Here is an 11,499-nt window from a genome sequence, read left to right on the forward strand (position 1 = left end):
TGCCCATGTAATTGTAACCCCTCTGTACAGTATGTTCACAAAAAAAATTAAATTAAAATAAAAAATAAAAATAATTTGGGCTGTGCCAAGGGAAAAAAAAAAAGAAATGTACTCATTATCTTGTCCATGTAATTGTAACCCCTCTGTACAGTATTTTCACAATAAAAAATAAATAAAAATTTAAAAAAAGAATAACAAGTTGAAAGAGTGGCTGTATTCAGATTTTGAAGAATCTTACTTTGTATTGTTTAGCATCCTACTGTTGATACAAAGAATCAATCACTCTGCCTACAGGTGAATTTGTGGGGCTGCTTCTTTCTAAAGAAAAAGGTACAAGTAAAGCACATAAGAAGGGGGACTTCAATCCTTCTTCTGGATTGTCAGAAAAGAAAAGAACGACAAAGCAGCAGAACCACAGTAACCTCTGTGGACATGTGAGACAGCAGACATCAAGGGCTGGCCTCAATCTGAATGTGTTCAAGTCGGTGCTGATATGCTAGAAGATATGAGGTACCAGAAGTAGGACAGCCACTGGCTGTGAGGGTCAACAAGTATGGGTGCAAATACAAGGTACCTGATCCTTATGAATGGCATTCCTTCAGAATTCCCTAGTCTCCCTGCAGTGCTCTCTCTCTCTCTCTTTTTTTTACACACACACACACACACACACACACAGCACACTGTAGTATCAGGGGATGTTCAGAAACCCACGGCATTATCATTATTATTACCATAAGTACCAGTATTGCTTATAATCCTAGCTACTCATGAGGCTGAGATCTGAGGATGGTGGTTCAAAGCCAACCTGGGAAGGAAAGTCCATGACATTCTTAAGCCAGAAGTGGAGCTATGGCTCAAGAGGAGAGCCACCAGCCTTGAGGGAAAAGAAAAGAACTAAAAGCCAGTGCTCAGGCAGAGTTTAAACCCTAGTACTTACACAAAAATTAAATAAATAAACAAACTTGTTTAACTTATAAGAATATATAATAAAAACCTTAAGTAGCCAGGTACCAGTAGCTCGTGTGTTATTTTAGCACTGAGAAAGGCTGAGATCTGAGTAGCCTGAGTAAAAAATCTGAGGCCCTGAGTTCAAGCCCAGAAATAGAAAAAAAAATTAAGATAATCCATTATCTCAAAGAAGATTATGGGACCAGGTTCCTTCCTCTTTCTCTTTCTTTCACTTCCCAGCCACAAGTTAAGCATTTTTCCTTCAGTACATGTTTCCCCATAATACGTTATCTCATCAAATGCTCGAAAGCAATAGTGCCAACCAACTATGAACTAGAACCTCTAAAGCCAAAAGCCAAAATAAAGCTTTACTCCTTAGAGCTGATTATATCAGGTACTTGTTATAGAGACAGAAATTTCACTGATACATGAGTAGAAAAGATAGATAACAAAACAAAGGAGAAATTGTGTAATACCACTAAAGCAATACTTAGGTGGAAATTTATAGCACTAAATGTCTCTGTATTATAAAAACAAGGTTTTTGAGTCAATAGCTTTAACTCCCTATTTACAGAATTACAAATGAAAAAATAGAGAATAAAAATCCATATTTAAAATTATACACAAAATAAGACAGCTAAGAAATACTAAAGAAGCCAAAAGCTGATTATCTGAAATGAGTAAAAATGACAAGCTTCGAGCCACACTTATCAGGGGGAAAAGAGAGAAAGAGATAAAAAGCTCAGAGACAGCACCCAAGCCCTGAGTTCAAGATAGGAGATGGGCACACACACACACTAAAAAAAAAAAAAGTAGTGAAAAATGCCAGCAGACTAATGAAGGGAAATCCGAAGGGAACAGAGCAAGCTTGAAGTACATCCCAATGGTCAACTGCGTGACAGTTTTAGCTTCAGAAAGAACAATACCTATAACATTATTTTCAAATAAATGAAAATCCTAGAGTCAAAAGTTTAAAAGAGAGGGAGTGGAAAGAGGAGAAGAGAAAGCTCAAAATCATTTCTATCATAATAAGTGGCAATCATTTTCTTTATCTGAAAATCAGTAGTTAAAGGGGAAATAAACACTAATCTTACTTTTTCTGTGAGTGTGTGCCAGTCCTGGGACTTTAACTGTGGGCCTGGGTGCTGTCCCTGAGATTTCATGCCCAAGGCTACAGCTCTACCACTTGTGCCACAGCCCCATTTCTAACTTTTTGGTGGTTAATTGGAGATGAGAATCTCACAGACTGCAGGCTTCAAATCACAATCCTCAGATCCCAGCCTCCTGAGTAACTGGAATTACAGGTGTGAGCCACAGGCACCCAGCTCTAATCCTACTCCTATAGTTCATCCAGTGATAAAAGAATATGTTTTATAAAGCTCAACTAGTAAACACAGCAAGAAGTAAATCAACATTTCCTGAACGCAGATGATTTAGGCAAAAGATGGATGTCAGCTTCTCTAGGTAGAAAACTTTAGAGAATAATGTGTTTGGAAAAGGACTACCTTTATAATGAAGAGAAATGGTAGCCATCTTCCAAACAAAATGATAAAATTCAGTATTGCTAATAGTAAGACAACTTGACATTATATGACTCTTAATAAGTATAATACAGTATATATTTCTCCTATAAAATATGCTTACCAAAAATGTTCAATTTTTTTACACAAATCTTTGGGACAAACTCCAAGTTTACAGGATACAGCAAAATGATATCAAAAGGAATTGATAGATCAACAGAACAGACAGAATAGTGTTCATTCTACACTCTTTTCTCTGGATGAGCTCAAACTCTCTCCTTTCCTTTGGCTACCCCAGCCTCTCACTGATGCAGTAAATCCAGAAGAAAGAGTAGTTTCCCTTTGTTTTCATTCTGGATAGGAACTGTACTGCTCTGTGGATATAAACTAAATTTCTGAGAAAGAAGGGAAGATAAGGGAGGGGAATAATAAGGAAATATCAGAAAAAAAGATGAATGAAGGCCACATCCAGAAGGTAAGAAAGTGAGGGTGATGAAGGACACAGAGGCAGAAGCTAAAAAGATCTGCTCTGGCTGAGAAAACTCATGTGTCCTAGAGTAAAATAAGGATCAAGGAACACAGTTATGCTGACAGATTATACTGTAGTCAGGTAGGAGGACAGTTCTTAACTCATAAACAAAAATGGCTTCCCTGGTCTCTATAACCTTTTAATTTCAAAATGACACAAGAGTTAATTACCTTCACCTTTTTTGGAGAAGAGATTGCGAAATGTACCACACAGGTAGAAAACTCCACCACCGTGCATGTCAACGTGGAGCTGGTAGCCACTCAGTCCATACTCCGGGCTGTCATCCAAAAAGGGACTGTGAGGAGGAAGTTCATAAGGGCTGAAAAACACATATTCACAAATTTGTCAGTATCAGAGAAGAAATACTTGGGCTTAAAATACTTCTAAAAAATTAACATTTATTCAAAGCACTACCTCCCACCAATGAGATGCTATGAGAATCCCAATAATCTTCCATACCATGAACTTAAAAGAACTGCTCCATGTTCTGCTTACAAACATCTATATAAACTGGCAGGGATATGAATTCCATGGGAAGACATAGGACTACCACAGTAAACATGTTTTCTGAGACCAACCCCAGGACAGCAATTCTACAAAGGCCGCTCTGTCCTCAGTGGTCTCGGCAGCCAGGGATTGAGGTACTTAACAGGTGAATGCATAAAATAACAGATCTACATGTTAGAGACCCAAGCAAAAATCTCAAGTTAAGATGAAACACGCCTTTCAACAAGAAAAACCTTACCACATAAGGATTAACACACTTGAAAGCATCCAGGAGCTTTTAAGATAACATAAAAAAATGTGAATTAGAAAGCACCTAAGTCCACATGAAGGGTAAGAGCTGCCAGGGAATGGAAAGCATGCTCCCCATCTGATTGTATACAAATGCATTAAAACACACCCAAACAAAACACATCTGCAGACCAGATTCAGTTTGAGGATATGGGTCTACATGTGTCACAAAATACAAATAGTAACTGAGTGCAAGAACCTGAGGAACAGTGGTGGCATCTTATACTAATGAAATCTTCCTGTCTTATAAATATTCTCCTAGGTATCAATTCCTTAACCTAGGATAAATAAAGTAAATACATAATCATGAATAATACCATTATTCAGCAACAAGTAACTATGCTTGTTGGCTTGTGTCTACTAACTAAAAGCACAATATCTTCATAGCTATTCTCTGAATGTTAAGATGGCATCAACTTCTAATGCTTTATATCTGACCATATGAAAACTTGATTCACCCACATACAGATACATACAGAGTGGCTGACCCTAATGTGCTCCTCTCCACAAGGTGATGGAAATGAAGATTTGCCATGACAAAAGCCAGTTCTTCCTCGTTCTGAAAAGTTAATTGAAAAGAGTACATTTTTTAACTGAAATGCTTTAAATTTTTCACAAGGTCATTGTGAATATCACAACATTTCAACTTGCAGATACATGCAGATTCTTAGAAATAAAACTCACCTCAGTATAATCATTATTACTACTAATGCAGTATTATTATATAATGAGACTTACATATCATACCGACAGTAAAACCATAATCTACTCAAGTATACAGAACCTGCATTTCTGAAAGAATTATGATCCTAGTACTCATAAAACATCAAAATATTCTATTAAATGGTTGCAATTGTCAATTCCAGGCTGTTTCGAACTCTTTTTAAATATAAAAACAATACTGTGAAATATTTTTAGATACTAGTTTTATTCCACAAATAATGAACATTATTGTCATAATGTTCCTTTCCATATAACTGCTTGGTTTGGTAAATGCCGTGGAAATCATTAGATTTGGCTTTACCTTTTGCCTCTCAGATTAAAGAGCAAAAAGAAACTGACCCACTTGTCCCAGATCCACAGTAATGCTGACTGGTAGAGGTACCCTTGAGTGGTAAACCTGAAGGGGCCATTCTCCAATAGCTAAGCAGAGGACAACAGTCCTTGTAACTCTACAAGCAACATGGATCCAAGAATTCAATTCAAGATATGTTGAACAAGCAAACTTCTGCCTCACCCACAAGTCACCATAACACATAAAGAGAAAGAATAATGACTGTCACAATTGGCAAGATAAAAGAATATGATGCTGCATGGAACTACAGACTGATTCTGTCTAGACATTGTATACAGAGGCATACTACTGTTCTCAGATTCCTATCTGTAAGCGACTCTTTTTAAAACAGCCATAATCCAAAGTTATAAACCTAAATAAACCTAAATGAACAGAGGTATATGATAGCATTACAATTTTCACTAAGTCACTGACAAAAAATAGGCCCAGAGGAGGAGGTGACAATCAACCTCACCAGGAAAAACAAGAAACCTATATAGAGAGAAAGGACAACTACTTTACAGACACTTGACACTGAAAAGCAGATTATGCCCTATGCTACAACCAGGAAAGACACATGCTTGGAGAACCCAGTGTTAAGTGTGTAGTAAGAGGGGCTCTGGTAGAGAAAGAACATGAAAGCAACAGGAAAAAAATGGAATGGAAGGCAACAGGAGATAATCCCCTGACATTAAAAAAATAATGTTAACAAAAATAGGCAGGAGGAGGTGGCTTCCCACGTGTGATAGCAGAATAAGCCCAACTCAGTAGAACAGAGGGTCGCAGAGCCAGAAATATGAGGTTGTTAAGATGAAGTTACATAAAAGTCACCAGGAAGTTCACATTCAATCTCAGACAGAATGCTGTATAATTGCAAAGCTGTGATGAAGAAATTAACACAGTAGATATGAGACACACCTTACCTTCCACAACCCCACAAGGAGGCCAGGGTTTAGGCAGAATATCCGAACAAGTCTGTCACAGCCAATCATGGCAGATTCAGTTAAATGACTCAGATTGTACTTTGCAATTAAAGAATGCCATCGAGGTCTTTGAACATCCATGCCAAAGGAAGGAGAAAGAGAAATGAGCTATATGTGTGTGTATGCAGGTGTGCATATACATAGATAAACATATATATAAAATTTCAAATCTCATTGTTATACCTAAAAATGTTTTGAAGAGCAATTTATATATACTAATATGCCCAAAACAGCTTAATTATAAATGGAGGCACAAAAATCTTGTATAAATAAAATTAAAAAAATATATGACTCTCATCCTATTGTCATTCTTCACTTCCCTCTTGCTGTTACTCCAGTGCCCATCAGAAGGAAGTTTTACAATTAAGATGAAAAAGTGATAAAAATCATTTTTTATTATTTCCTCCTAAAACTACAGTAAAAAAAACTATCAATATATATCCCTAATCACGTGAGTAGAATAACATGCAAGTAAAGATAAAATAGTTTAAGTAACATTAAAGCGAGTCCTTACAGCAAGCTATATGAAAGCACATGTGCCTTTCAAAGTTATCAGGAAAAACTCAGACAGTGAAAACTAAAACAGGAAATCAGTCTGAAACAAAATCATGAGTGTTTTTATGAAGGAGAGACACTGAACTCAAAGTCTCATTGCCTGACAACTTCACTTTTTTCTCAACATAAGACTTAAAGCTAACTCAGCAACATTTTACAAGGACTACCAATGGGTCTACCAATGATAGCGTCAAAAGTCTTACATTTCCAGTAACCTACACCTAGTTTGGGAACTTATAAAGGCGATAAGATCTCAATCTAAGAGGCCGAATTCCTTAAGAAGTAGGAGTCACAGGGCACTGGCGAAGCCTGTAATCCTAGCTACTCCGGAAGCTGAAATCTGAGGGTTGCAGTTTGACCAGCCCAAGCAAAAAATCCATGAAACTCTTATCTCCAACTAACTACTAAAAATCCAGAAACGGAGTGGTGGCTTAAATCGCAGAACACTACCCTTGAACAAAAAAAGAACCCAGTTCAAGCCCCAGGACTAGCACACACACCAAAAAGGTCATTCCAAAGTCTGTTTCCAGAACTTAACACATAATAGGGCCAAATGGAGATGAATATGCAAATGTTAATTAAGTAAAAAAAACTTAAGAAGATTAGATGTGAAAGTTTCAAAGCATTAAGAGCTGAAACCAAACTACAGTCCCCTCACCCCCCATGCTACTGAATTCAACCCTTTAAAAGATCTTTTATGCTGACAACCACAACTGCGTGGGAGAGATAGCTGATAAACACAGCCTGGTGGCATATGCAGAATATACCTGGGGACGATGAATATAGAATTGGCGACCTACGTGTGGATTCATGTAAGCCTGACCTGAAACCTTAGCCCTAAGGAACAGTGACTCCACAACCATCACAAACTAGGTTCTTGTGACATTACCAGCCTAATCAAAGGAGAAGCTGAAAACTTAAGAAAACACTAACAGCATGGTACACAAAACAGGTGTTCAATAAGTGATAGTCAATGCATTATCAATAAGATGGAAAGGGGAGACTAAGGATGTGAGAAGCCTTCTTCTCTTCCTCTTCAAGAAGACCAAGGCTGGAAAATACTCTTAAGGCTGGCTGTGTTTCTTCCATTCTATGTTTTTAGCTCCCTTAACAAAGATTAGATGGCTATAGGTCTGTGGGTTCATTCCTGGGTTTTCAATTCTATTCCATTGGTCCTGAGGTCTGTTCTTGTGCCAGTACCAAACTGTTTTGATTACTATGGCTTTGTAGTAGAGTTTGAAATTTGGTATTGATATTCCTCCAGCACTGTTCTTTCTGTTAAGGATCATTTTCGCTATTCGGAGTCTTTTATTGTTCCATATGAATTTTTGGATTGCATCTTCTATTTCCTTGAAGAATGAGGTAGGAATATTGATAGGTATTGCATTGAATTTGTAGATAGCCTTGGGAAATATTGCCATTTTCACGATATTGGTCCTTTCAATCCAGGAGCATGGGAGGTTTTGCCACTTTCTAAGTTCTGTTTTGATTTCCTTTTTCAGGTTTTTAAATGTACAAGACATTATGCTGAAAAATGAAGTTTACAACTTTGGCAGGGTAGGGAGTGAGGGGTGGGACTGGGGGTGGTAGGAGATAGGAGGGTGGGGGGGTGGAGAGGGGAAGGGATGGTATGGGGAAACAAAAGAGGAAGCAACAATACTTGATAAGAAATGTACTCACTATCTTGCCCATGTAATTGTAACCCCTTTGTATGGTATTTTCACAATAAAATTAATTAATTAATTAAAAAGTAAAACAGAAAAGAAAAAGCTGGCTGCAGAAGCACTTACACAGCCTCTGAGGACATTCTTGTCCTCATCTTTCTTGGTCTCAAAGACCACTGACACACTGAGGCGCACATTTACACCAGTGTACTCACAGACTTGGAGCAGGACAACATATACCGTAAAACTGTCAAGGAAGAAAACCTGAGAGTTACAGGAAAATTCAATTTACAAATTATAGGGGTTTTGCTTTTCCTCAAAAATCTTCATAAAAACTGGGGGGGGAGCCCTAAATGAAAGTCCCTAAGTATCTTCCTAGATGTCACCAGATACAAAGATTTTTATTCTTGCAAATGAAAGGCCCACCAAAACACATTCCTAAACTTTCAGTTTTGTTGAGAACAGTTCATTAAAGGCTAGCTGACATTCATAGACTTTTAATGAAAATAAATTACATTCAACAAATTCCCCCAATCAATTCCAGCATTTTTAAATCATAGGTAGTTCTTCATGATTCCAATTTTTTAAACATACTATTTTGGGGGCAGGGGGGATAAGGGGGAGGGAGCCATACAGGGGCTTGAACTCAAGGCCTACGTGCTGTTCCTTAGCTTTTTAACTCAATACTGGGATTCTACCACATCATAGCTCTACTTCTAGATTTGGGTGGCTGACTGAAGTTAAAGAATCTCAGGGTGGGGTGGGAAGGTGGCTCAATGGTAGAGTGCTTGCCTTGCATGCAGGAGGTCCTGGGTTCGATTCCTTAGCACCACATAGGCAGAAAAGGCCAGAAGTGGCACTGTGGCTCAAATGGTAGAGTGCTTGCCTTGAGCTCAGGGACAGCGCCCAAGCCCAGAGTTCAGCGCTCCCCCCACCCCCGCTTCCAAAAAAAAAAAAAAAGAATCTCAGGGACTTTCTTGCCTGGTCTGGCTTCAAAATATAATCTTCAGATATCAGTGTCTTGAATAGCTAGGATTTACAGTCATGAGCCACTGGCACCAGCAGAAACATACTATTTTTAAGTGGATTTTCAATTTAGTATCACCCATTTACTCTTTCATGTTCATTTAACCAATGTTAACAATTTTGTTCTAATATGTATAAACTAATATTTCCTAATAACCAAGTAACACATTGTTGCCAAACTAATAAAAGAGTTTGTGGGTTTCTTCTTTGAACTAATTTCACATACATATAACCTAAACACTATTTGAGGAAAACCTGGTGCCCAGCAAACTTTCAAATATTTATCCAAATAGAAAATCATTTAAAAAAATAATAGTTTCTCCAGAATACTTTAGTAACATAAACAGAGAGAACAATTTCAGTTTTCATTGATTTTTTTGATAAATTTCTTATTAAAGAGTTGTACAAAGGGGTTTCAATTCAACATGTTAACTTATATATACAATGCATTTTGATCAGTGTTCCTCCATCCATCATTTTACTTTTTTTTTTCATGTTACTATTAAGGAAGCTGGAGACTTACTAGCAGTGTGAGATCCAAATATCCTCACATTTGCAGCATTCACAGAACTCAATAATCAGTAAAAACTTGAAAAAACAGTGCCACAGAGGGGTCCAACACAGGCCTACCTACCTCCAGGGAAATGGATAAAAAGTGTCCACTGCAACAGACATGAATGAGACTCGTGGAACTGTAGTGTGCACGGACAGAAAAAAAAAAAGCAATAGGGAAAAGGCTGCTGGAAGGTCAAAGGGAATTAAGACAGGTAACGGATGGGAGGGTAGACTGGACACCTGCTAAAGAGAGGAATGATTTTAGCTTTGCATTTGCAATGTATTATAAGGATTCATTAGCTTTATCTAGAAGTAAATCTTCCACCATGCCAGAGCCCAGCTTTTAGGAAAAAACATCAATGATGAGCATGAAAGATTCACTAGGAAGACAGATCCTAGCCTTTCATGAGTGTACCTCCAATGTAAAAACCACCTGACAACGGGATAATCATCAGTGCTCTGTGAGGCACACTGATCTGACCTTACAGTACTATGTGCATGTTGTCACATATCTAGGAAGTTTAGAAGAAAGGCACATTAAATAACTACTAATAAATTTATGCTCTCACATTTAAGCTATAATTAGTATATCATTTCTTAAAGAAAAAAACATGCTAGGTTTATGTCTTTAAGATGGTTAAAACTAAGAACTTCAAAAAGTTAACCATCAATCACCAACTTAAACGTACTTATTGTTAACTCTGTTATATACAGTATCATTTGTACTGTTACAGGTTATGTCTAAATTTAGGTTCTGCATTTTTTTGTTTTGTTTTTGTTTTTGTCAGTCATGGGGCTTGAACTCTGTGCCTGAGCACTGTCCCTCAGCAGTTCAGCTCAAGACTAGCACTCTACCACTTGAGCCACAGCACCACTTCCGGTTTTCTGAGTGATTTATTGGAGATAAGAGTCTCATGGACTTTTCCTTCCCGGGCTGGCTTTGAACCGTGATCCCCAAATTTCAGACTCCTGAGTAGCTAGGACTACCAACATGAGCCACCAGCGCCCAGTTCTGCATGTTTTTTAATATATGACAGTGTGATATCTATAAAGTGTGAAAAACCCATTTTTTCCTATTCTATGGTGATGCAGAATAGTAGAAAAGTCTTTCAGAAACAATATAGCTTTAAAATCATGGTAGCATTTCTGAATTACAAACCAAAGCCAATATTTCAGTACAAGAAATTTCTATGACATTATGACTTACCCATTTTTGACAGGGGGTTTATACCGATCCATAAAAACTGGTGTCATACCACACAGATCCAAGGTTGACAATGTGGCTAAGTGTGGCCAGGTTTTGCCATACCATACAACAGTAACAGATGTATCATTGAAGGAAAGATCCACATGCTGCAAGACATACTCCTTTCCACTTTTTTCTCTCAATATAATTGCCCAACTTAAGCCTGAGATTCTGGAGAAAGAAAAGAAAGCTAATAATGTTTACCTCATTACCAAAAAAAAAAAGCTAAAGATCATTTCAAGTATTATCTCCAAAACATTTATTTTCTTAACATCAAAAGTTCTCAGGGGGGAGGGGGGAGGCTGGGAAGGGATGTGAAGGGTAAACAAAAGGAGGAGGCTGCAATGCTTGGTAAGAAATATACGCATTATCCTGCCCATGTAATTGTAACCCCTCTGTACAGTATCTTCACAAATAAAATAAAAAAAAAAGTTCTCAGAACACACTCAACATAATTTTCACTTCATCAACAGTACCTTCAGTATACTCACTCATTGAGCATTTATGATGTCTCAAGAATGGGCAATAGGGGCTGGGAAGGTGGCTCAGTGGTAGAGTGCTTGCCTTGCAGGCATGAGGCCCTGGGTTCGATTCCTCAGCACCACATAAGCAGAAAAAGCTGGA

At 37.8% G+C, this 11,499-nt stretch overlaps 1 protein-coding gene across 1 annotated transcript in view; it reads right to left on the reverse strand.

The window, feature by feature from the left end:
* The window catches only part of Fbxo15 (F-box protein 15), a 45,941-nt gene that overhangs the window by 22,214 nt on the left and 12,228 nt on the right, over positions 1-11,499 (reverse strand). Inside the window, exons 4-7 of the mRNA XM_013026108.1 lie at positions 10,837-11,046; positions 5,770-5,896; positions 4,269-4,351; positions 3,174-3,316 (exon numbers count right to left, since the gene is read on the reverse strand). Of these exons, the coding sequence (XP_012881562.1) occupies positions 3,174-3,316; positions 4,269-4,351; positions 5,770-5,896; positions 10,837-11,046 (563 nt within the window). The remainder of the gene's footprint in view (positions 1-3,173; positions 3,317-4,268; positions 4,352-5,769; positions 5,897-10,836; positions 11,047-11,499) is intronic.

The sequence above is a fragment of the Dipodomys ordii genome, unplaced genomic scaffold, assembly GCF_000151885.1.
Source record: "Dipodomys ordii isolate 6190 unplaced genomic scaffold, Dord_2.0 Scaffold91, whole genome shotgun sequence".
Lineage (NCBI taxonomy): Eukaryota > Metazoa > Chordata > Mammalia > Rodentia > Heteromyidae > Dipodomys > Dipodomys ordii.